This window comes from Epinephelus moara, chromosome 4 (genome assembly GCF_006386435.1).
Source record: "Epinephelus moara isolate mb chromosome 4, YSFRI_EMoa_1.0, whole genome shotgun sequence".
In the NCBI taxonomy this organism is placed as follows: domain Eukaryota; kingdom Metazoa; phylum Chordata; class Actinopteri; order Perciformes; family Serranidae; genus Epinephelus; species Epinephelus moara.
The window spans coordinates 17,982,144-18,009,683 of record NC_065509.1 but is presented as its reverse complement, the minus strand read 5'-3'; the positions used below and the strand labels follow the sequence as shown (position 1 = coordinate 18,009,683).

At 42.5% G+C, this 27,540-nt stretch overlaps 1 protein-coding gene across 5 annotated transcripts in view; it reads left to right on the top strand.

Annotated features, from left to right (window-relative positions):
* LOC126388861 (glutamate receptor 3) overlaps nucleotides 1-27,540 on the top strand; it is a 170,557-nt gene that overhangs the window by 52,724 nt on the left and 90,293 nt on the right. For 3 of the 5 annotated variants that reach the window (XR_007569795.1, XM_050042192.1, XM_050042190.1), the window contains exons 1-2: nucleotides 5,808-6,050; nucleotides 6,522-6,680. The exons of 1 other annotated variant lie outside the window; for it this stretch is intronic. Coding sequence is in view for 3 of the 4 variants with exons in the window: in XM_050042192.1 (XP_049898149.1) it covers nucleotides 5,972-6,050; nucleotides 6,522-6,680 (238 nt within the window). In the remaining variant the exon portion in view is untranslated. Of the gene's footprint in view, nucleotides 1-5,807; nucleotides 6,051-6,521; nucleotides 6,681-27,540 lie in introns of those variants that run through there. One more of the 5 variants, XM_050042193.1, reaches the window with a different exon arrangement.

Here is a 27,540-nt window from a genome sequence, read left to right as displayed (position 1 = left end):
TCCATCTCGGAAAGGCCACACCAATATTTATCCTGGATTTAGCTCTCTTCTTATCCCAAATTTTTCTGGGATCGCTTGGTTGACCCGTACGTTTCCGTGTTACCGGCTTGTTTACCGGGACAGCTTCGGTGTCAGAAGGTGCAGCAACCGTCAATGCATAATCATGATCCATGACGAGTTAGCTTAGCAACAGTAACGTTCATTCTCTGACGTCTCATCCGGTCTGCTTCTTCTTCTTCTCCTTCATTTAATGTCTATGGTAACTGGAGTTACGCCGCCATTGCGACCTAATGAAACGGTCCGTAACTGTTATTAATATTTCATATTTATCTGGGTTTGAAAAATTATTGGAAACATATCTGATAATCAAAGTACACAACTAAACAAAATATATAATATTGGTTTAGTTGTTTTTAGAATTTTTTATGTGGAAAAACTACATATTATACCTTTAAAGGCTGCATTGCAGTAAAGTGATCTAATTTTCTGAACTTACCAGACTGTTCTAGCTGTTCTGTTTACTGTGACTTTACCCACTCAGTCATTAAATTCACATTAGTGATGGTTATCAATCAAAAATGTCATTGTGTGAATATTTTGTGAAAGCACCAAAAGTCAACCCTACAATATTGTGACAATATTGATATTGAGATATTTGAATTCAATTCAGTTCAATTCAATTCAATGCAGTTGTATTTATAAAGCCAACATAACAAATCACAACTTGCCTTAGAGAGCTTTACAGCATACAACATCCCTCTGTAACAGTGGACAAGGAACCCCCCCCCCCCCCCCCCCCCAAAAAAAAAAAAAAAACTTAAACAGGGAAAAAAAAAAATGGTACAAACAAGAATATGGTCAAGAATATTGTGATATTTGCTTGTCTCCGAATCACCCAGCCCTACTCACAGGCAAAAGTCCTGTGTTTGTTTGACCAACTTACCTCCCTAAACCCCATGCAGATTTTTTTGCTCTTTGTACTACATCATGAGCTTTTCTCCTTTGCTTCCACCTGACAAGAAACGTGTTGGTATGTATGGTCTTGATGACAACTGATAACGACCATTTAATGGTCTAATAATGGCCTTCTGAACCTACTAGTAGGTGTAGCAGGCCCTTTCTAATCCATATGTATGCGGCTGATAACCACTGATAACATCTATTCAATCAAATAATGACATTAAAAGCCAGCCGTTTATTTCATAGAATATTTCTCCAACTCTTTTTCTTGAGAAATACTGGATACTTGGAGCAAAGAATAATACTGTTTAGTTATTCTTTTTTTATGTATTCACTTTTATTCGACAGTCGCAGAGTAGAGAGACAGGAAACGTGAGGACTTTGAGGTTATGTGGTATGTTCTCTAACCTAATGTTCAAACTCACATTAGTGTCAATTATCTTAAATGTTAGGCCACAATTACACATTGCTTAATTTAAAGAATCACAACCACACCGTTGTTTGATTTGTCTGCCATAGTGGACTGACCATTTTACTTTTCAATTGTAAAGTATCCCACTCAGAACATAAATGATCTCAGATCTCAGATATTGATATCCATATTGGCTGCAAACATCCAGTATCAGTCACAAGCCATATAGGTTGTGAATCACTGTTATTCTTCTGTGTCAAAACTTTGTTTCAACTGCTAAATATAGAAGTGTATTTGTTTTTATTGCATGACTACAAGAAGATGGTTTGTGTTAAATCATTTTTTTGTGATCACGAGAACGCTTAAGCTTGTTATGTCAAGATGACAGAATAATTATGCAGTAATCATGAGCAAATCAGACCCAAAAATAATCGCACCAGTGGCCCCTAGACTCCCATAGAGACTGACTGTCATTTTTTAAATAAATGTTATAGTTTCTAACTTATTTGCTCACGTATCCTCAAAGAGGCAAAGATGAAGATTTCATCCTGTTGTGTTAGGAAGAGAAGGCAGGGAGCAAATGAATAATTCTTGCTGGTGAGGCTTGCAGTGCTCAGAGCTATAGCCCATGAATCATCATCATCATGAGATAAAAGGCAACATCTTTTCATCTATTTTTCAGTCTTTTTCACTTCGCCTGCTCGAGTAACACTCCTGTGAGTGTGTTCAAATCCAGAAAGGCATATCATATAATTATTTGTTTTAATATAGATCCTATCTGTGAATTTCTACACTTGTGACAAAATTGAATTCCTGCAGAGGTTGTGCTTAGAGGATAACGCAGCATGGCCGAAATGTCCTAATTGCATAGAACGCAGCACAATCATCACCATTTAATATCAATTATATCGAGTCCTTATCTCAAACACTCGGGTTCCCCTTGTAGGGAATAATGCTTTTTCTTTACATGTTTTGTTTGAAATTATGCACGATTAGCTCAGTTCACAGCGAGTACCAGTATGCACTGTAAATGACCAATTAAATGGCTCCTTTGGTATGCTGTCAATTAATTGTCCTATACAACATTTTAACAAACCAGCATCGCGGGTGGCCTCTTATTAGCCACTAAAACAACCATCAACATTTCAGTTGCAGGTGTGATGTGATGAGTTTAGGCAAACGGCAGTAGGTCACAGTTTGACATTGGTCATTATGACTTCAGCTATTAAGGGCAGGCCACAATCATCCTACTGTTCTGACACAGAGGCTGTGGAGACCAGAGAATCAATGTGATGTCATTCAAGATTCATCCCCAGAGAGTCGGTGAGACTTTGACCCTGTTCAGATAGGAAATCTCTCTCTGATGGCGAGGTCATACCATATCATTACTTGATTGGCATGGATGATTAACGCCACACTTTCAAACACATGGTCCCAGTTACACATGTGTTACTCATATAAAGGTGAAAAATGATCCAGCCACTGACTGTATAAAACAGTAGACGTTGCCTCTATGACGTCTGTGCACTCCCATTCTGAAGCCTCGAGGTCAGCATTTTGACAGTAGGCTGCCATCTTTTTGGAGCCAGAAGTGACCATATTTGGATGAGAGGGTGGAGCTGTGGAGAAGTGAACCAAACCCCGGGACACTATTGCCAGACAGCCTGTCACTCAAAGAAGCCACACCCTTAACGATGCCTAACTGTAAGCCTTTATAGAATTTAAACAGGTGACGTATACAAACCCCCTCCCCAATCATAGATTGTAGAAATAATACGCATAGCTCATGTCACGTCACCCAATGGTTTTTGGACTCTGGTTTTGAAGCCTTGAGGTTGGCATTACGGCCCTTACCACCTTTGCTTTTTAAAGCCGGAAGTTGCCATTTTGGGGGGAGGAGGTGGCGCTGTGGAGTAGCGAGGGGTGGATCTGACTGAGAAGTTGAGGACACTGTCTAACCTGGTTTCAGTCTGAAGTCATTGAAACCCATGCTTGACCAGTTCCGTCCTTTAACATCGGCATGATACCCGGCCGGTTGCTGTTATAGTTTAACAGTGCTTGGCGGCATCAAGGGGAAGTGCGGCAGGACAAGAACAAAAGTTTAGGCGGCGAAAGTCCAAGTAGGGTGGGTGGGAGGGGTGGACGATGGGTCCAACAAACACCGACTTTCACCGGCGAGAGCGTCGTTCCTGGAACATTACAAAGCCTAACCCTGTTATAAATCTAAACACGTGCAAAGATACTGGATTACTACAAGATGGCCCACCTACAATATACTCCCATTGTATGAAATGGTATACATTTCCGGTCTCTTAAGTAGGCGTTGTCCCCCGTACCCCAATCAAAGACGATGGAGAACCGCCAATCAAAGACGAGTATCCCCAACCTCGCTTCTGTCAACATGTGTGTACCCTTACTGGCCGTAAGCTAAATAAATAAACGGTCCGTGAAAAAAATATTTTTTCCAGCGGATGTCTTAGTTACAACATGATTGAGCTAACTGGAGTAGTTTCATGTCGTATCCGACAACGGGAGGCTTTTAACAGATGATGTCCTGATGTTAGCTTTGCTGCTGCTGTTAGCTGTCCCTGTCAGCTGCAGCCACTGATGCTTTCTAGACATCCTGATTTCCCAAAACTGAATTAATAATATAATTTAATCCAGTGTCTTTGATGAAACTGCACTGATTTCAGCACCAGAGAGGAGATATCTGTTGCCAGATCTCGCGAGAGTGTGTTTTTGAGACAGAGTACACCTCGTATCTGGAAGTGGAAAGTCCATGACCCAAACATCAATATGTGATGAGGTCTGAGTGAGAATGTGCTGCACTATTGGCACACAGCCTGTCACTTAAAGTGGTCCGCTGTTAATTATGCGTAACTTTAAGCCTTAATAAAATATAAATGGGTGAGCTATATAAAAATTCACCTCCTGTACAGTCATCATGAAGGGGGGCATTAAGGCCAAAACCGTTATTGGTACCAGGCTGTAAACATGTTTATTTCTTCTGTAAAGTTGGGCATTTTAACATGGGCGTCTACGGGGATTGACTGGCTTCCAGAGCCAGCCTCAAGTGGCCACTCAAAGAACTGCAGTTTTTGGCACCTCCATGCTGACTTATTTTTTTCAGCCCCAGAGGGTGCGGCTTGGTTGGACTAGCCAAAGAGACCAAAATTTGTTTTTGGTACCAGGCTGTAAACATGTTTATTTCTGCTGTAAGGTTTGGCATTTTAAAATGGACGTCTGTGGAGATTGACTCGCTCTTGGAGTCAGCCTCAAGTGGCCATTTGGGAAACTGCAGTTTTTGGCACTTCTACACTGGCTTCATTTTTCATGCCCGGAGGTTGCTGGTTGGATCCAACTCATCATCCTAATCTGTCATAAACATTAAGTCTTTTTCTGTTCACTTAGACACAACACAAGCTAATATACATCCCTGTTGTCATCTGTTTCTATATTTTTTATTTGTAATTGGTGCTTGATCAGCTGCAGAGCCTTCACCAATGGCTCCTACAGTAGTTTAAGATCAGGTGACACAGTCTTACTGCTAAACCTTTGAAACAGGACACAGTGTCATATGTTTAAGGGAAATTAGTGCATTGCAGTATCAATAGCTGAAGCCATTTGCAATGCAATTAAAAACTCAATTTTCAAAGCGCTTTGCTGAGGGTGATAAATGGGCCAGTAATCCCTTAATTGTTCTCTCTTAGGCAGAATCGCGAATGATAGATGTTTCATTAGAGACAGAGCAAAACTTAAAGTAAATAAAATAAGACTGTGAGATATCACTGATTTTATTATAGTCAAATCTCCAAAGAAAGCTAGATGTATTTCAGGTAAAAAGAAAATTCAATGAGTACTTTAAAAAAATCCCTTTCAGGCTGTTCCTGATTATTTTCAGGACCATAGACAGCTCTGTTGGCTGTGTGTCCCCACATCCCTCCGCCCTGTCCACGCGTTATGTGGCAACTTTTCCTCCTATAATCACTTATTGCTTTCCCTCCTTCTAACCTCAACAATGTCATTGCTGCTGGGGAAGAATACAATTGCAGAATGAATGAAAAAAGGATACAACGCGGACACAAAGTTTCCCGCTGTGGGGGAATAACCGCAGCTCCTCCAGATATGCAGCAGCTGGAAGTGGCCGGGCTGCTCAGAGTCATTGGCCACCTGAGATTGCAGCGTTTCTATTGATTCCTCCGACACAAGGCTAATATTGACAAGTGCAGCGCTTATTCCGAGCCGTCGTAATCTAGCGGGCTGAGGCTTTTTAATTTAACGTCAGATCAAGTTTGACCAACATTGGCCCGCCGCGACGGGTCCAATCGGAGTTCAGATCAGCTCCTTCTCCCCCCTCCACCAGCCCACCCCTCCTCCTCTCTCTGTCTCTCTCTCTCTCTCTCCTCTTTCTCTCTCGCCCCTCTCTCTTAGTTGCAAAAAATGCTCTGCAGCTGGGCTGCACCTCAATGAACCTAATTGGTGCACTGTGAGCGACCATCATCTATCCACTGGATTTCCATCGCGCCCGGCTTCCATCCAGAACATATGAATTTGCTCAGACAGACCCTTTTGAGGAGTTGAACAGATAGGTCGGAGAAAATGGCACAACGCGTGGTTTTGTTTCTACTGTGGCTCTTTGACAGATCATTCGCAGGATTTCCCAATCAGATTAATATCGGTAAGTGTCTTTGCTGTGTGTGTTTTAAATAAAGGGGGGCTGCAGATTGTGCTTTGTACGGACAGAGATTGCAATAACGGGGAGATGTGCACGGAGCGCGGGAGCTCTGCGCAATGACAGAGACTAACTTGATTGTACGTATGCTGCGATGTTAAAGCAGCTGATTGTGTAGAACTGTAGATTAAAGCTTCATCTAGTGTTGCCTGTGTCATTGTAATCATTGGCTGGGGATAAGTGTGTAATAAAGGAGACGGGAGACGGTCAGGTCCCCGGCTCGATCTGAAGAGTTACAGACAGGCGCACTGGTCACAAATGCAAGATAGTTATCCTTTCAAATATGAATCAGCCCTTTTTTCTATCACACTGGGACATGTAGAGTTGTTCCCCACTGAATATAAAGATGTCCTAACTGACAGGAGACTAAACAGGCACAGATGCGATTGTCTGATCTTGGTTTCTCATCTCTTTAAGGGGGACTGTTCATGCGTTCCACGGTGCAGGAGCACAGCGCGTTCAGGTTCGCTGTCCAACTCTACAACACCAACCAAAACACCACTGAAAAGCCTTTCCACCTCAACTACAATGTCGACAACCTCGAGTCGTCCAACAGCTTTTCAGTCACCCATGCGTGTAAGTGTGCTTCTATTTCAGTCATGTCCAGATTCCCCCCCCCCCCCCCCCCCCCCCCCCCCCCCCCCCCACCCCCCCCTACACTCCTGTCCACAGCAGAGCTGAGCAGAATTATTTATGTCCAACTCATCCAGTATGGAGCTTATAGAGGCTACATCTCAATCCAGGGGAAGCAGTCAAGTTCATCTCACTTCACTCTGGGTCAGGAAGTCCCAGTGGGAATGTACAAAGACAGATTTAATAATCGGATGTGCACAGTGTTCTTCACATATTTCATTTTCTTGGCTTTTTGCATAAAATGCATACATCCTTTTTCTAATTTATATTTGTACACATAACATTTTAGCTGTGGTTGGAAGACACATTTATTGCATTTGTGTCCACCTTGAGTGATATATTATAAATAATTGAATTCCACATTGTGTAGCAAGTTCCTCTGGAAACATGCTGTACACACGCTGGCCTTGAGAATGCAGCCAATTACACAAAACCTGTGTCAAGGACTCAGCGCTGGACGAGTTCATGTGGATTCTATGGCATGACGTATTTTTCTTTATTTTCTATCACATAAAAGATTTGCTATTCAAGAAGAAAGGCTATAAATTGGCATGTGTTATATACCATACTTGATTTTTTTTCTGCCCCATTGGGTGCAATTATGTGGTGATGGTCCATCCCATGGTGCAACTGGTGCAGTGGCTGATCCAACAAATAACCTTTTTTTTCCTACACCCCCACTGGCGGCAGTTTATTAAAATCAGCACAAACAGAGTGGACAAAGGGGGAAGAAACAGAGTCGGGTGTGTTATTTTTTTGATGTCATTTTAAATGATGAACTCAGTTTGGCTGAATGGCCGACTTTGGAGACACACGGCTCTGTCAGACTGGCACAGTTGAGTCCCTCTAACCCCTGTGTGGCACGGTCATAATGGCCCCTCTGACTCTCCATGTGCCAGAGCATCTCCTCCTGCGCTGTCCTCTGACTCCCCCTGTGTTACAGAGCATCTCCCCCAGCATTGCAGAGTCAGCTCATTAGCACCCAGCCCTCATAGCACCTCACCGTGCTGTCATTGGGTGAAAGGGGAAAAAAAATCCATAGCTCCCCAACCAACGCCAGCAAATGAGTTGGGCTCAGACCTGCAGAGGAGGTGGGTCTGAGCAGCGAGGGAGATAAAGCAGAGCGTCATATCACAGGCAGCAGAGCTGCAAGTGCCCTAACGAAGGCATCCATAAGAAACAATAAGCAAATGAGAGTGAATAAATAATAGATAGTGCCGTGCAATTTCACGCATGTTGAAGAGGAAGGCAAGCATAGGAGAAAAAGGCTTGATATCAGAATCTAATTAAATTCAGGGGCAGACAGAGCTTTAGTGAGAGGAAGGGGTTCCTGTGGGAGCCGTGGCCCCGTTTCTTGTTTCTTGCTGCCATGTCTTAGCATCTCCATCAAGAGCACTGTCTCAGGACTGCCTTGAACTTCACATACAAGGAAACTATGAGCTTTTAATGATGCAAAGACACCAAAGCTTAAAAGAAATGTATCGCTTAGTGATGCAAAAATAGGAGAGCGATTGTCAAATGTCATTATAATGTTTGGTGAGAGCATCTGTCTTGCTTTGATGTGCATATTAATAATCTGCTCTGCTTGAAATTTCTCTTTAGTGCTGCATGTTTAGCCTGCTACATTATACAGGAAGAAGTTTTATACTTAACACAGTAAAAAACGTCCAAGTAATTGTACAATAATCAACAAACTCTGAGCAAAGATGGCGCCTGAAACAGTCTGAGCTGCAGTTTTCTTTAGAATCTGATTTGTGTAATGTATGATCTGAGACTTTTTTCAAGGTAGTGCCCTGAGACTCTTGTCAAGCTGAGCTCGCAAACCGCAGACAGCTCATGCTGAGCTCACAACAGTCCATAAGCACCTCAGATTGTCTCTACCGATGTAGTGAACAAAATCGAGATGACGGTTATTAGATATCACTTATCTGCTGACTTCCAGGCCTTTGAGGCTTTGCCTCTGGTGAGTGAGGACCTCCTGTGTTCGGCGTTTTAGATTTGTCAGCGCTGTTGTTTGTTCTGCAAGCTGTCACAATTATTTAGTGGACATTCAAATTTCCTTTGTCATCAATAGCCCTGTGTGGGTGACTCAGACCTTTGTCAGCAGTAGCTCACATCTTTTTTTTATGATCGGGCTATCTGAACTGAGATTTTTACAAAAGTGGCATTTATGCGGGTTTGGGGAGTAAATCTATTTCGAGGCAAGCATCATTGCTTTGATCAAGATGAGTTCTGGCTGCCTGAGGCCTTGCAGAGTGGTTCAAATGACAGCATTTGTTTTGTCTTGTTCGGACTTTTCTTGAAGCTGATGTTCTGCTTTAGTGTGCACTCTGTCTTTACTCTGGGACAGATGCTGCCAAAGCCCTCTTCTCTGACTCATCATGTAGATCACTCCCCCTCGTTTGCTGTACATCCTTTAAAAGTAAAATAATAGAGGCCGAGGAACAAGAGGACGTGCGTACAGTAATTCAAATGAAACCTGCCCGGTTTACTTTGCTTTTCAGAAACAAAGTATGGAAATCCTTAGGTGTGATGAAGGCACAGTCTTGTGTCAGAACAATTTCTTTCAAGTCAGTATAAAACCGTACGCTATTAATTGAATTAGTGGCCAGCAGCAAAACAATGTGTGGCTTCAGTAATCCTTAAGGCTTGGCTTTGTACTGCAGAGGCATGGTGTGTGCTTTGGTGGCAAGACTGTTGTTGCTTTGAAGTGACATCAGAAATTGTGAAATGTGTAATTACCAGTGCAGGGTCCATAATAGCTGTGGAAACTAGGAGTCAGGTATGCTCACAGAGAAGACAGGAGTAGTTCAAAGCAAAGGGTACCAGTTTGAAGAAAGCAGAGTAGACAGCATTAATGTTCCTGATGGTCACGGCTAGCCAACTTAATGACACCGCCGTCCTTTTCTCTCCTGTTTACCCTTCTTCTTCTTCTTCGTCTTCCTTTACCTGAGGCGAAGAAAACATCAAGCCCCCCTCCGCCTCTCCTCGCCACGCTATTTATTAGATTACTCGCCTTGATTCCTGTTAAAGGCAAATTTTGCAATGCTTGGCTTTTGAATCTCATCTCGCTATTCCTCATTCCTCTTTCTGTCATTAAGCTAATGGTCTGTGTCCCCTCTGCCAGCCTTTTTACATGTGCCTACCCCTCTTTTATTGAATCCTCCAGGTCCTTAAACCCTGGCAGTGGCAGATGCTGCTCTGGCTGCACAGTCCAGCCACCATCTCCCACCGCTGTTAGCCACTGTAGGCGAAACTGCTTTGCCCCATGAGTTAGGGTGATTTGCATTCGTCATTTAAAGGAAAGAAAGAGGAGGGATGAGAGAGAAAAGCAGAATCATGTGCGATGTGTCTTGTAAATGAAGACAAAATATGAGTAAAGGAATAGGTTGGCATTTTGGGAAATGCGCCCAGTCGCTTCCTTGCCATAAGTTAGATTAGAAGATTGATACTCTCGTGTCTGCATGGCACATATGAAGCTTTATGAAGCTATATCCAGTCAGCTTAGCCTAGCACAAAGACTGGGAAGAGGGGGGAAGGGCTAGCCTGGCAGCTAGAAAGCAACAAACTCTGCCTACTAGCAAACACAAAGCTCACTTATCAACAAATTATATCTCATTTCTTTAATGTAAAGTGTAAAAACGCCAATAAAAAACAGCCATTTTACAAGTGATATGGATTATTTCTTAGTTGCCGGGCAACCAGCTGAGACTCCAGGAAGTTTCTGCCAAAAAAAGTCTGTAAAGCATCAAATATTTGCTTTTAAACTTTGTTTTTGATTAAACAAATGTCAGTTGTTGAGCTTTAGAGGTTCCGATTGGTATATTTTGCTACCTACAGAGCCAGGCTAGCTGTTTCCCCTTGTTTCCAGTCTTTATGCTAAGCTAAGCTAACCAGCTGCTGGCTGTAGCTTTCTATTTACCGTACAGACATGGGAGTGGTATCAATCTCTCTGTTCTAACTTTTGGCAAGAGAGTGTGAGTGTGAGAAAGTGTATTTCCCAAATTTAAACAAAACTATTCCTTCAACAGTCCTTCAAATCAATAGCAGGTGACTCATGTGACTTCTGACTGGATGTTGTGTTCCACATGATGCAGGATGATCAATGGTGATGACGTGTGAGCAATGTAAGGACTTTATCAGGATCAGAAAGTGTGTGGAGTCTCTTAATTAGACTCATGTTTTTAATTTTAACGCTCAGAGAACTCCAGCAAATGCTCGTGTTTGGAATCAATAACATACTGTAGTGCACATGCTCGTGTGTTTTTTCTTGTCTAGACACAACACATTCTTAGAAGCATCTTCTTCACTGACCTTTACGCCCACCCAGACAGTGCTAGCTCTGCACATGTTGCCCAGAAACACCAACAGTCTCTTTACACCGGCGGCCAACGCTATGACTGAGCACATGTGGCAAATGGCATATGTTGTGAAGCACAGACGAAAGGGCCCTTACCAAATCTTCTCATGTATTGTTCTATATAGCTTTTGGGGCTGTTGGTGGTGGTGGTGTGTGAACGGATGGTAAACAAAGCGACAGGCAGGCATGTTTTGTTTTTTTGCCGCACATGGGCCTGACAGATACAGGCTATGGTCGAGAGAAGCTCCTCAGGTGATTGTAGTAGTGCCACACTTCTTGTCCTTGCAGGCTGTAACTCAGCTTGAAAGGTGTGACTGGAGAAACATGGCAGGGGAAGCTGGGAAAGAGTGGGGCAAAGTGAGTGGTGGGAGGATGGAGAGGAAGACTGCAGCATGAGGAAGCAAGAGGAAGAGGAATTTGACTAAAGGATGTTTTAGATGTTGCTTATATAGAGAGCATGTGTGTGCAGAAGTGTATGACTGTGTGTGTGTGTGTGTGTGTGTGTGTGTGAGTGAGTGAGTGAGAGAGGGAGAGTTCTCCAGGCTATGGGGGTTGTGCCGGGACATGCCATCACAGTCCAGCTGTGTTGGAGGCACAGATGGAGGTTTGTTTATGGACGCACAAGCATGTGCATATGCATGCGCACATATGCACAGAGCCACGCACACAGACACTGTAGGCGTACGCAGTCACACAGGCATCGACAGACACATCCTGTCTCCCTCTTCACATTTCCCACTAAGTAAATCTTCAGTGTTTTGTACTAAAGCTCCCATGACACACTCCATCATTCATCCATAGTAAAGGTCATGACAAAAAATATTGCCGGCTCACCCTGTGTGTCTCCGTGCAAGCGCAATTTTCGGAAAATACCATTTTTGAGATATACTAGGAGTTTTTGTGAAACGCGAAGAACAGACGAGCTCATTTGCTCAGCACCATGACTGTGCAAAAGCCTCTGAGAGAAACACGAGCCACCGCAGGGTAACGTAATGGTGTGATTTCGAGGCCAGCAGGCCAGGCGGTCTCGGAGGCCCATCGATGTGGCTGGATCTGGGGCCTCAGTCGGATGAGTGGTACAGTAACGGCCCCGGATGAGGTTACACGCTCTGGGAACTGCGGGGGCCTCTGAGAGGGGAGCAGGACGTCAGCAGGAGGGAGTGACTGACAGCCAAGCTCAGATAAAAGAAGGATGAGGCAGAGAAAGGGTGGAGTAACTGTCAGATACAGTCACATGTTACAATCTGAGTCAAGCTTAAAAATGTCTGGCAGAGTTATTGCTATTATCCTTTGAGGAGCACTATGACTAAATAGTTAAAATGTTAAATATTACTTCTTCCTATAAGTGCTACCGTAGTTATTACATTACATCAAAAACTGTGTGTGTTGCTGAAATTTAGTACTGATGAAATACTGATATTCTACATTATCTACTATTTTCTTGAAGTCTTGCTGGCATGGCTACGACCACTGGTACTGTTTGTTGTGGTCACATGCAAACACATAAAAGGCTGGAAAAATTCCAAAGGCCAGACCTTCAAATGAAACATTTTTTGACCTAATTTTCTGGCCATGAGATGCCCTCCTTTTATTTATTTATTTACTCTAAAGTCAGGCACACACACACAGCTGAAGCCGTAATGAGATGCAGACTAGAAAACATAGAACACACTCCGAGGCAGATTCAACACAATGAATTTTTAATCAGAATATCAAAAGATCCTCTTAAACCCAACCTGAGGAGAAGTGTTGCTGTCGGAGTGTTATTTGTCTTGGAATCAATGACGCTGGCAGATGTTGTTTGATAAAACAACAGCTTTCCTCCCTCGCTGCTGTGGTGGCTTCAAATCTCCATATATCTTTCACAAACACCGGGCATTTGGCCACTTCAGCAGCTATGGAATATAAATAAAAAAAAGAATATAGTGTAGGGACAGATTTTCTGATTTGGAGGATCAGTAAATCAGTTTGTGGATTTACATTGGCACTTTTAAAGATTTCTTTTTAGCCCTGACAGTTCCTCAGTCTTTGTGGTTTGCTCAGACCGACTGTGGGATCTTTGAATTTCCTATTGATTTCCTTTAGCTATCGGCTCACTTTTCAGGGGCAAATGTGATAAATTGCAACTTAGGGATAAAGGTGAAATGATTATGAATGGACTGTCATGACACCCTGAAGATATCATCACCCTTCAGCCTGCAGTTATTCAAGCAAACAGCCAACACAGAGTTGCTGTATATAAAGTGCTGTATTAACATGAAAACTGATGCTTTTTATGTGATGCATACTGCCGTGGTTCTGGGTCTGGCACGAATGCTTTACATGTATCACAGACATACGTGATTGGTCATAAAGCTTTAACAGTTCAATATATTTTGTTGACAGCAACATTTCTACAAGTATAAAAACAATTTACGCCACAGCTGAGCAATAAAAACCCCATTTTACCATTCATCAACCAACCAAGACTAGCTTTAAGAATAATTTGTGCACCACTGACCCATATGTGAGCTTTATGGCAAACCCACAAATGCAAGGCGCAGATCAAGCCCCCTTTTTCATCAGCAGACATGATGCAACATGACAGCCCATCTATGCTCTGCACATCTGTTCACCACTGTTCAAATAATAGGGTGGTTTCTGAACTATAAGTCAACAATGACAGGGGAAGTCTGTGTTCCCTTATTGAAGATGATATCAGACGCTGCGTTGTGATGAACGAGAGGAGCTGGCTGACCATATAAAAAAAAAAAAAGCAAACGATAAACACGATGAGAGGCCGCACAGGAGGAGACACAAAATCTTAGTGGTGCATTAGACGCATTTGCTGCTGTGCTCTGTGTGTGGAAAAACTGTTTCTGATAAGAAAAAGCCTGCACATGTGGTGCATTTTAAGTAAAATGAACAGGGGGGGGGCAAGTTGCCATTGCGAACTATTCATCTCAGGTGCATCAGGGATACGTCTGCCAGCAGCTCAGCTCCATGTGATGGCTGCTTTCCATTTTGTTTTCTCAATGAGCAAAACCTTTCAAGGAGAGTGGAATACGTTGTTTGTGGCAGAGATTATTTTTCATTTGAAAATGTCATATACTCTTATGCACCAGTTGTGAAAAGGCAGGGATGAAGGAGGTAAAGAGGAAGAAAAGGAAGAGCATTTTCAAAACTTGTCTCCTGCACAGATCTGCTACATTGCAGTCAGCATTTTTTACTCTCACTCCCCCTCTCTGTCTTCCTCATTTCTATATTTCTCCCTTTATATATTTTTAATCTCTCCCACAAAGCCCATAACAGCAATGTTCCTGCAGCCGTTGCAGTCACACTCAGCTAGCTATTGGCCATTCACTAGACTCCCCTACAATACCCGTAATCACTGAATCAGTAATCCCCTACTTGAACTGGAATAGCACATCCGCATCGTGCCTCATCGGAAGTTGCTGCATTGGCCTGGCTTCACTGGGTCCAAGAGAAAAAGAGAGAACTCTGAAGTCCTCCTCAATAGGAGCTGCTGACTGCATTGTCCTAACCAAGGTCAGACAGCTTATGAAAGAAAACACTTTTGAGCCTTCTATTATTTCTGAAGAGTCGGGAGAATAGCATTAATTGGCACCTATGTGCTGTCTAATCTTGTCGGTCCACTTGGACTGTGTTATCAGCTGTTTATTGTTTGGGTTCCCGTCTATGTGTGTATATGTGTGTGTGTGGCGGACTATGATTTCTGCGCTAAAGACAGTCAAAAATGAAGAGGACATCAGGGCGGCGTTGTGATGAATACAAAACATCAACAGGGAGTGTCACGATGTACTCTCCCAACTAGTAAATATTGGATCACAGTGCGACAGGGCTTCCAGCTTCCAGCTCTCCGTCTGCCGACTGAGCAGATTGATCCGCACGTTTCTGGCCTGTTTCAAAAGAGGCAGTCGCTAGCAGAGCCCTGCCAGAGCTGCATGTCTGTGCAGAAACAAGGGCTCCATCATAACTGATTGCTTGTGACAGTTCACAGTCGCCGGGCCACTGGAGCATCATAACCTTGTGAAACTAGTGTATGGGCACTCTAGCATACAGGCTGAAGGAGAGGAGGAAGAAAAGGGAGATATTAGCATATTCCTTGCAGTGATACAGAGATGCAAATAAGACATGCCGTGCCATGAATAGCCTCTGTGGTTAATATTAAACACATCTTATGCAATGAGAGACATAATGCAGACCACTGTGATATTGGGCTGTATAAATAAAATGACTTGAACACATCTGGGCACAGGGGATTTATTGACAATTACTGCAGCGGTGATTGCAGCCGCAGATTGAAGACCCCAGCGATGTCAGAGCGGGATCTGTTGATGTGTTGGAATAAACTGCTGATGACACCGAGGCAGAAATGTCTTCTGGCTGGCCTGAGGAGCAAACCCAAGCCACTCAAATCTCTTTATCTGTGTTGTCACCATAACGAGCGCCAATTTATTTCTGATTGTTCACTGATTCACACAGAATGCACGGGTTTAATGGAATCTGCGTGAATGCCGTAAAGAGCAGGATGAGAATCCAATGGCCATGAGTAATATTAGTGGGATTATTCGGTCATAGTCGACTAATCTACTGCTCATCTGGTGGCGGCCATTGCTACCCATCATTTAGTCCCACTTGGATTAAGAGGATGTTTTTATAGGTGTGAAAAAGCCTTAATTGTGACGCTGTGGTGTGATCTTACTTTACACTCGTCTTACCGCGGGTTCTCCTGTCTTTAGTGCTCACTATCCCCATGAGTGAGAATTAAGTGAACATGATGTGCTCGCTCAACCATGACCCTCCACTGTTTCTCCCTCCAATGGTTAATTCGAAGAGTGCTGTTGTGTGGCTCTTGCCATTTCACACATGGCTACATAAAACCTGTGGGCGGTTGCTCCCAGGCCGCTGTCCGTGTTTGTGTGTCCATGCATGACCGTGTGATGAAATATTGAAGTGTTCTATCATCGACCATTGGGTAGCCGCCGGCGTGATTCCCGTCCCTTAATTTTATTTTTTCCTCCCTTCTTGATCTCGGTGGCGTGGCTTTATTTTCTCCGGCGTGGCGTGCAGATCAGGAAGGCAAACCTCATCTGGAACCATGGCAGAGCTAATCCATCGCAGCTGCAGAATGAAAAGGCCGTTTGGAGTGAATCCATTCCAAAGGCCTCAATGGAAAGCTTCTCTCAGATGCCGGTGCCCTTTGCAGCCCTGACAGTGCTAGAATATGATGAAAAAGGACTTGGGAGAGTTCAGTGGCTTAGCTATGTTTATGAGAGAGGGGAATAGTGGAGGAAGAGAGGCACAGGGCTGAAGATGGAGAGATGAAGTGACCAACCGCTGTGTTTGTGTATGCCTGTGTGTGCATGTGAACTGGATTGTAAGTACATAGCACAGAAGCTCTTCCGTCTTCTCTCCACCTGTCTTGTAAAGTGAGTTAAAGCACGCTGAATGTCCAGAATATGCTGTCTGAGGATTTGTGAGGTTTTATATATATGCCGCTATGGATGAGCACATTCACTAGCGGACCCACAATGGCTGTGAAGTGGACAGTGGCCAAAAGTAGCAGGATGTCCAGTTTGAAATTAACTAACCATAAAGGAACGGACAGTATGTGAGAATGGTGGAAGCGAAATAGCACCTTGCTCTGTCTAGTGCAAATGGGCAGCAAGACTGAATAACGTCGCTTTCTTAAGTATGCCAAGGGCACATGGAAGTCTCATCAGTTCCCTTGCTTTCTTCTCAACACTTTGTGCAATGTATTTTCCTCCTGCCCATTGTACTGCTGCTGCTGCTGCTACTGTACCAAGTCCCGTCCCTGAGCTGTAAGGGGATAGACTTTGGGTCTTTTATGCATAAAGAAGCTTAAGTTTGGAAATTGCTCTCAAGTGGCCGAAGTTTGTGAAAAGTCAGTGAACATTTCACTCCCAATTTCAGGGGTTTGTCTCAGAGTAAAGCTTTTTAGCCCTAGGAAGCCCAATTAAATATTTAGGTGTAATGAGGAGGAGTCTCCTATTGTAGAAGTTGTATAGCAGCCATGGTATTCTTACATCCACCAAAAAATGGGATTAGTACAAAATGTAGATAGAATTTATGGAGGTAAATGGAACGCTCTTTTTAATCTGGAGTTAAGGGAAAATAACAGTTTCCTAATTCCAGGTCATCAGTTCTATCTGACATATTAACACTGAACTCACTGAAATCACACTGAGAACACTGCAGTAACACTAGAAAATAGGCTCAACAGGGGAATAAACACAAACAGGAAGACATCATCCACATAAGGTTTTAAAAAAGGGCATTAGTCAGTTTTATTTGGAAGAGAGAATGAAGTTAAATGGTGGATGTACAGTTTCAGACACGGGCTGGTAAGTTATGCACATTTGTAAAAACGTATTTCTTTTTAAGGAATGAGTACTTTTCATGTTCCTTTTTTAAAACTGCTTCTACTCTTTACTCGAGTATATTTTTGAGTTTTTTTTACACTGCGTTCAGAGATCTTAACAATGACGTTAGTGAGCTCGATGTTATTATGACCCATTGAACCAACAGCTCAAGGGTATGACCTAGGTTGTGATTAGGGCTGCCACCAACTAAGAATGGGCCATCAGTCGACTAGTCGCCGGTATGTTTATGATATAAATTTTTCTATTTACCTGAAATCCTGAGTGCAGGGCTGAACGTCCTCCAGGCGCGGTTTATAAGTGTGTAGGCCTATTGTCGGTGGGACAGATGTAAAGCTCTGGGTAGCCCTGCACTAACATGATCAACTTTTCCATATTTATCACAGAATGAATATTTACAGAAGAAGGGAAAGGTATCTGTCAGCTGTGATTGGTTTGTAACATGACTTATGCCTCACAGCTGAGCGTGGCCTCTTCCTGTGTCTGTCCTTTCAAATTAAATTCCTACATGGTCCAGTCATATAAGTTCTGATTTACTTTGACAAGGCGCAGCTCCTAATAGAGTTCCACATTTGTTTGTTGGTTGTTTTTTTTTCTGCAATCAGGAGCAGACTAATGACCTTCCTGGTCGACTAATGTTTGGTCGACTATTAGACGGCAGCCCTAGTTGTGATAAGACATTGTATCCTGTTAAACATTTTTAGAGAGACTCTTTCTTTGGCTGAAAGACACTTCAAATGAGACTGTCCCATGCAAGGCCTATGGATTACCCTGAGTGAGTCAATACATTATAAATGTATAGTTTTAGTGTGACCGTTCAATAAACAATCATTATTTTATGGCAACTTTAACAGAGATTAATTTACTTCACAGTATACTGCTCTTGAAGAGTCTGTAGACAAACTAACAGCTTTGTGACAAGAAACTTTGTCACAAAGCTGTTTGTCTGATGAAGGTCTAGTTACCGAAAAGTCACAATAAATTTCTTTTGCACGTTAGACAGTGTTCAGAAGTTTATCTGTAAATTGTGTCTCACTTGTCCCTTTCCTATGCACCTGTTTTGAAATAAATGTGCAAAGTATTCTTTTGCTCTCGATCAGTCCACCATCCTGATCCCAGCCATTTCAGTGTCTTTATCACGCTGTCATGAGACTGATGTCATTAAACCTGGGACTTACTCTGACATGACTACATTGCAGTGCAGTGACCATATCAGACAAGATATCACAAGGGCACCAAATTGTACCGATTTTTTTTCTTATTGGCGTCAGTGCCCAGCACATATCCAGACAATGAAGGGTCCACTGAGAATCCATCTTTTCATCTATTACCAGAAAACTTCTTGCTCTTCTCTCTCCAATATGACGATATGAAATGGCTCTAAAGTGAAGCCCCTTGCTGAGAATCTTTATTGGTTTTTGTGGGGAAATTTGCTTTAGAAAAGTAAGGTGAGTAAGACATATTCAGGGCTTTATATGCCAGGGCCCCGGCATATATAGGATTACAGCTCACTCGCTGTCAAAGCTCTCTGTTTTCCATCTCTCTCTCTCTCTCTCTACAACCTCCAGCATTATCATTCAGGGACGGAGCGCCATCTCAGCAAGGGCACTAATAAGATGAAAAGTGGTGCTGGACTCTACATACTTAACCAAGCCTGGATTGAGGCTGAGAGGGAGAGGGAATTCTTTAAGTGATGTCTTCAAGGTTAAACAACTGGTCCCATCTCCCGTCCTCATTGACTTATTCTATTATTCTTCGTAGGAAGGCAAAGAGCTGGGAGAGACTGGTCCTGGAGAGGTGCTACTTTAAAATTCAGCCCTATAATCAAGCTTCACAATGCAAATCCCTCAATGGCTCGGCTCGGTTTGTTTCATAGGCATAGGATATGAAATGTGACATGTAATTTGACTAGCGACACCGGGGGGCGAAGGCTTAGTTTACATGCGCAGGAAGTGGACCTCGTGAGAGAGGCATATAGTCATCCCCTCTTGGTGGCCCTGCGCGGCACACTCTTGGCTTTGCATGTGCATGGAAACCACACACGAGACACACAGATCAGAAATCTCCCTAAAGGACAGAAACAACCAGTCAGGAAGCATTAAACTCAGACGCTTTGCACTCTAACTGGAATATAGAAAATTTCAAGACTCCTCGCTGCCCTGTCTTGCAGATTAGGAAAAGAGAAAATGACAAACAGAAACTAGTTTAGCAAGCGAGACTGAAGAACAGATAGAATTGATGTGGGGCAGGAAAAACAATCCAGCGTTTTGACAGTGATGGAAAACTATATGTGCCTGCCAGACATCCACAAAGTTTACTCAGCTTGTTTTTTTCCCCTCAATCATCCAAATAAGAACAGGAACCAGAGAGGTTTTCAGCTGCCAGGTATTTCCCCCGCTGTGTACAATTGGATTCAAAACAAGTCAGTCGAGAGCGGCGGCTCTATACCTGAAATTTCACCGCAAATCTTTACCCAGGCTAGCCCAGCTCGGCTGTAGTCAAGTCGAATCATTTAGAGGCATCTTCTTAAACTATTCCTTTAATCGCTTTGATATGGATGAGAGTTTCCTCCGTGTGTCCTATTTTCTTAAAGGCATCTGTCATGGAGTCCTAAAGTGAACTGTTTCCTGTGATTCAGCAAAGCTAATCTTCCCTGTTTGTTGTGAAGGCACAGCCCCTGACCACTTCTGACAGCAAACGTTTGAGTGTTTGCTGTTGTGGTCCGACATGTTGAACTCTGTCTCCCTGCTTTTTCTCAGCCGTCCCGGGCACCCTGCCTCCTCTAACTCGTCTCACTCCCAGCACGGAGATGCTGATTAGAGTATGTCAGGACATGTTGGCACGCCTTCAGTGGACGCCCGCCGGTCCACATGCAGTCGTGGTGCAATCCACACCCCTCTTCATCTGCGATCCCCACGTTCCTCCTCGCTTCATGCTCCATTCTCTTCTCTTCCTCCATATTCATCTGCGAAGAAGAGCACGCTTTAGGCCCGCAGTGCTGATTGGGAGGATTAGTGGTGTGTGAGGGACTTTGTCACCAGCTTTCTTGGAAATCCAATTACAGAATATCATAAGCCTTACATGTTTCATACTCTGCTGAATCCTCCTTAAAAATGCACACAGACACACACTAAGGGTCAGTGTTCAATGGCTGTCCTTGCCCTGTGCTGTAGTGACATCTTCCTGAAGGTGAGAGCAGTGATCATCTTTGAAAGGATAAGACAAGTCCTGTAGCACCCCTCTCGCCTCTGCATTGCAGCAAATGGTGGACTGCAAGATCCTGTCGGAGAAGGGATTGTTATTTGTTCAACGTGATGGGCCGGGGATCTCGGAGCACAGCTCTCGAGGTGAAGCGAGGGCCAAGGGTTTAGGTCTGTTATCTGCTCGCATAGATAGTCCTTAATTGCATATGTCAAGGAAATGACATGCAGTGGACGAGGGCGAAGTGAGATTTCTGCATGTATTGGTTGAGTCCTATCATACTGAGTTATTCAGCAAACCCTCCAAGATAGCGCTGTTCTCTGAACTTTTGTAATGGCCGACATATTGAACATTTAAACAACGCTGAACAGAGCTACACAGTAGCATGTACTGCAGGTGTGTTCGACCTGCAGAGTACTTTCAGCCTTGTGTGTTGCTCTGTATTCAAACAAGAGCATGATGGTAAGACCTTGAAGGTGAACATATCTGTCAGGAGGAGATGGAGCTGAGAGTCATTGACTCCCTTGGGGATTGCTCACCAGCCACTCTCACAAATACAGGACTATATCATCAAGATGGCAGGTGGAGAGGAGAAGGAGCTGCTGGTTGAAGGGCTGCAGAGAAAAACTAGAGGAAAGAGAATAGTTGATGAACTCCGATGATGGGAAGTAGGTGCTTGTGGGCCACAGTGACCTCAGTGACTCTGGTATCTGGATGAGTTTCTCATCTTCAGGGCACTATATACACAGTAATATGCAGCAGTCAAACCATTGATGTGTCAGGAATTATTAATGATGAGACAAAGGTTTTGAAGGCAGGCCAGGGATAATCCTGTGAATGTTTAACTATGTATATAAAAGATGTGCCCTCAAAAGAAAAAAAAATCTGTTTGCCCGATTTGTTACATCAGGATTCAAGCCTTATTTGCAGCCCAAGAAAATGTTGGCATTTTATATTTCTGCAAACATTTCTACCTTCCTTATGATATTAACATTTCTAGAGTGGCGTAGTTCAGAAGTATGTGAACTGATTTTGTCATTGTGAGGGGACAGAGGATGGAGTGACATCTAAGCAAGATGGCTGTCCAGCTGCAGACTGCTGCAGCTCACTGCTCGAGATCAAAACACAACAAAAGCAGGTGTTTTTCATTTATCGCAACGCAGGTTGTATTTACAGCAGCAATTGTGCCATCAAAAGCAGATGTTCCATAGCAAGATATTTGCAACATTTGCAGCAGCAATTGTGTAACCAGAAGTGTGTGTTTTTTACATTGGCTTCTTTTTCAGCAGTGATGTGCCACAAAAAATGGGCTTTTTTTTAGCAAGGCATTCACAGCATTTCCAGCAGCAACTGTGACACTTAAAGCGTTTTTTTTGTTTTGTTTTAGTAAGACATTGGTGGCATTTGCAATGGCAATAGTGCCATCAAAAGTGGGCATCAGCAGCAAGCATTTGTCGCAAGACATCAGCAGCATTTCCAGCAGTGATTGTGCCAAGCATGACATTTGCAGCAATGTGCAACTAAAAGCGTGTGCTTTTTAGCGACACCCAAGCGGCATTTCCAGCAGTGATTGTACCACAGAAAGCGGGCGTTTTCTAGCAAGACATTGGCTTCATTTCCAGCACAAATGTGCCATGAAAAATGGGCGTTTTTTAGCAACACATTCATTGCCTTTCCAGCAGCAACTGTGACATTTAAAGTGGGGTTTTTTATGTTTTTGTTTTTTTGTTTTTTGATAAGACATTGGTGGCATTTCCAATGGCAGTTGTGCAATCAAAATAGGGTCTTTTTTAGCCAGCCGTCAGTGGCATTTCCAGCCATGATTGTGCCCTCCAAGCAGGCTGTTTTAACAAGACATTGGTGGCATTTCCGGCAGAAGCAGCATTTCCAACAGCGATTGTGTCACAGAAAGCAGATGTGTTCTAGCAGGACACTGGCTTAATTTCCAGCAGTGAATGCGCCAAGAAAAGTGAGCTGTTTTTTTAGCAGGATTCGCAGCATTTCCAGCTGCAACTGTATCACTTAAAGCATTTTTCTTTTTAAGCAAAACATCAGTGGCATTTTCAGTGGCAGTTGTGCCCACAGAAGTGGGTGTTTTTTAAGGAAGACATCAGTGGCATTACCAGCCATGATTGTGGCACCAACACTGGGTATTTTAAGCCAAAACATTGTCTTTTCCTGACTGTTTTTTGTGCCTAAAACCAACCACTCATTTACCACAGTATTATTGAAATGTAAAGAAACATTATCTTTCAACATATCTGCTACATAATAATGTGCAAATGTTACATATCTGTGGTTTGCTGAGAAGTATAATGCCAACATTTACTCTGGCAAGTTGGTCATTATATGATCGCTGTTGGAAGGACAGATATTATTAAAGTATAAATACACTTTGTCATCATTAACATTGAATATTGTAGTATTAAAGTTTTACAACACTAGTAGAATAGATAGTAGATATCTTCATTAGTCCTTCATTTCAAGGATCATTTCTCCACAATCTCTCACCTGCCATGGAGTCCTAGTTTTATTAATATTTCTACTTTAACCATCTTATTAAAAATGACTTGGATTTATTATGTAAACCATGATTGCTGGCCAACCATTGTAATTCAGTCACGTCTAAAAATTGTTCAGAAACATTCTGTTTAATTGGAATATTGGGTCAATTTAAAAAGCAGACAATTCTAGTTTGCATAAGTAATCCTCCCTCGGCTTGCTTTGGCAAAGATTTGACAAACAGAAGATCACACAGTTCAGATGCGATTCTAATTCTGTCTCACTAACAGAGTGGAGGGCCACTCACGTCTCATTAGGACTGACTGGGGTTGGAGGTTGTATATGAGCCTTGCAGGCACAGCTTGATATAGGATAAGTGGTTTTTCCTATGGATGCCTTTTAGGCCCAATTCTTGAAGCTTCAAAGAGAATGTAAATCATGCTCACCAGAGTTTGAATTTTATGCTTTCACAGAGATTTCCATAATGTCCTTCTCGGTCGGATGCACCACTCTGCATCAAGCTCAGAAAAAAAAAACAACAGAAATTTTAATTTTATACTTCACACAAATTTCCATTAATTCCCTCTCAAAGGATATTTGACTAGCCACCTAGTAACTATACAGCTCTGTGAACATGTTTTCCCATTTGAATATGCTGTGATCAATTTTACACAAAGTATATTCTAAATATTATTGGGTTTAATCAAAACTTATCACTGTGCTGTGCTCATAAATGCCTATCTAATGCAGTTTTGTTATACATAATATTTCCATTTCCATTTTATTCCATTTGCTAGTTTGTTCTCAGAAATGTCTCCTGTCATATTTTAAAGTTCTCTACCCTGTAGTTGGCCTCGAGTGTTATACTAAAAATTAGTATTTAGTAAGGCTCGGAAATTAGTATAACAGAGCAGCAGGGGTGTCAAAAATCAATGTTAAAACATTTCTATATATTTCTAGAAAAATAAACATAATTTTTACACATTATATTTGTAACTGTGAGCAAGCAACTTGACAAAAATCTCACACATGCGACTGCCATGTTGGAATAAGATCATGTTTCTCCTAATAGTTGACCTGTCGTCCATGTATCCAGGCAGTGGAGGAACAGAACATTTATATGCGTCTTCTCCTTTGTGTGGAGCCGGAGTCACAGGCAGCCATTCAGCCCCCTCTTTGGTAGAGACACACTAATTTGAGCCATTAAAGTTACTGGGCAGTAACCTTTTTTGTGACTTTTACTAATGTATCTTGCAGAGAAGGAAATGTCACACTGCAGCTGTATACACAAGATAGACACAACAAAACGTACACATCCATTTTCTGTTATTAAATCAGTGTGTGCTCTTTTGCAGCTGTAAATGGCTGCAATTTAATATAGGAATCTTTATACGTATGTACACACATGTCTTAAGGTGAGTTTATTCAGTCACCTACACATTTAAAGTTTATAATAAAAGATAGAGTATATAATAGGAGGAGAATTAATTACAGGAGCAGAGAAGGTTAGAGAGCTGTCCTCAGTATGAGATGCGAATCTCTTAGTGGGTGAGCTCCAGGCTAACCATCCCAGGTGTCAGAGTCCCCAGGCAAGGCCAGGGGGCACGCCCCTATCATCCATCATACACTCAGACAAACACACAAGCACATGCATAAAGAGACACATACACGCATCTGAACTCACCAGTGTGTTGCTTGTATGTTGTGTTTTTTAAGCCCAAACAGCAGATGAGGCACTTTTTTGGGGGATTCCCAAACGGCGAGGTGAGAACAGAGCAGGAGGGAAATTTGGAGGTCGCTTAAACTGAGCTGCTCAGTGAATTTAAGATGCAATCACCTGAATAACAGTCACTTTAATTAGGATAAATGCTGATTTCATGGTTTCAAAGTAGGAGCTTTCTTGTAAACAAACAAAAATTCAGCATAAAGTCAATGCCACTCACCAAAAAGTAAATGTGTAGCCTTAAACAGTTCAAGGCATTTCATACCTTAGAAAACAAACCAGATCTTTTTGAACAATTTGTTTGCATCCTTTAGTACGTGTGCTTACTAGCAGTCTTCATCTTTTGTGCATTTGACTTAAGCATTCCTGTGTTTCTCGGCCCACTACTGCCACTAGTTATCAGTGTGAATCCATGAGCAGGACTGTGCACCCAAGTGTGTGTAATATTGTTTGTCAAAGCTTTTATGATAAATCGGAAAATAATATCGCTGCTTAATATTTTAGAATTTAAAACCTATCTTGAAACACACTGGATGATAGAAATATTAACATCCAAAAGAAAACTACAGACCTTGAAATTCCTGAATGGATGGGAACAACTAAGCCTTGAAGAAGGATGGGAATAGATAGAGGGGGGGGAAATGGGGTTGTCGGATAGACAGACTGGGTCCATGCGGGGCCCGTTTTGCCCCCTCATCCTGGCGCTGGCCCTGTGGATCAGATTCGGCCTAATTGGGACCACATTATTATGCTGATGAAGAATTATGTATCATATGTTTATGTTAATATTTCCTTTTATTACTATTACAATTAATTTTGCCCACTCACCCACCTCTGTACGTACTCCTATGTAATGCACATTTGTGTGTATGCGTATGCTTACGAGTGTGTGTGTGTGTCAGCATGTGTTTGCCTGTTTTATGTATTATATCATTTGTAGAGATGTGTGAGGGTGTGTGTATGTATTATATATGTGTATATGTTATGGTCTGTTTGAGGGAATCAGTTAACATGCTAATGGTAAGTCTAAGGTTCTGTTTATACGACAACGATTTCCACAGAAAACGATATACTTAAGTTGTTTTTTGTCATGTGCCTGAAAAAGCAAAGTTTTGAAAATGGGTTGCAGAGTGCATTGCAAGGAAACAGCACCGTCTCAGTTGTCGTGTAAACTTGCAATATGCAGTCTCTGAAAATAGAGACTATTCTCACATGTGCATTATTGTTCCAGTCACTAGGCATGCGTGAGAAAGTCGACCATCACAACAACAATGGTGGACTCCTGAGCTCTGCTTGTGCTGCTCACCCCATTGAATTTATCAACACTTCTCCAGCAAAGTGTAGATTTACTGTAGCAACACAAACGTTCCTGCGGTTGCCGTTTTGTTTGTCTATACATCACCGCTCTGCCCATGTTGTTTCATTACAGAATCACACCGCCAACTACTGGCCTGGCATGTATACTACAGCATGACGATTGTTATCGAAACGTTGTCACCTGAACGCGGAACATTTTTCAAAACAAAAATGAGTAATTATTCTGTTTTCAGTGGCTTGTTTTTGTGTAAACATGAACTAAATTGGTGGCCAGATTGAGGCTTAGCCGTGACTATGTGACCCCAAGAAATGTATATGTGTACCGTGCTGTGTGTTGCTATATGTTGTGTGTGTTGTTTGTCTTAATAATAANTAAACATGAACTAAATTGGTGGCCAGATTGAGGCTTAGCCGTGACTATGTGACCCCAAGAAATGTATATGTGTACCGTGCTGTGTGTTGCTATATGTTGTGTGTGTTGTTTGTCTTAATAATAATAAAAAAAAGTGCTAATTTTATTTTAATTTTTTAAGTGTACCGACAATGAAAAATATATTGTGTCATGACAGAAATCGCTGGGTGATAATCCAGTGATAAGGGGTGCGCCTGTGGCTTAGAGGTTAAGAAGCCGACCATGAACCGCAACTTCAGCTGGTGACCTTTTGTTGCTCTCTTCCTTACCTCTTTCTCGTCATACTACCAGTGTCTAATACAGACATAAAATGCCCCCCAAAGTACAGCAATATTAATTAGAATATTTTTTAAATATCGATATATCATATGACAAAAGTAGGAGCAAAGTCACATACAAAATAATCAAACTTCAATGAATGTTCTGCTGTTACACATTACATCTGATCAACATATTGTCTACTGAACACTGATTAAGAATAATATTAAAATATACACCCGCTCTAATGTCAAACACTGGATACAGTTTCTGTATTCCATTTTTGTTTGCTCTCATTCCACATTGTGTGTGCATGTGTGTTAGTGTGTGAGTGTGTGTATCTGTGTCGTTTAACCCAGCAGGTAATTTGAAGTGTAAATAGATGCTGGATGTTGATGGAGCAGGACTAGTAACAGCTTCTTTTTAACATTTCACGGCACCATTGCAGTTGAGTCGTTCTTGAATCTAGGTCTGCCATTTGAGTTAACAGTTTGAAGCGCTTCACATCTCTATATGACAAGAGCTGATGCAATCCCCCAGGGCACTTACGAGCTATCTCCCAGTGACAGCATCCCTTCTTCAGAGCAGGACAGGCTGGTCCTGATGTAGGCTGGTGAAAACTGGGG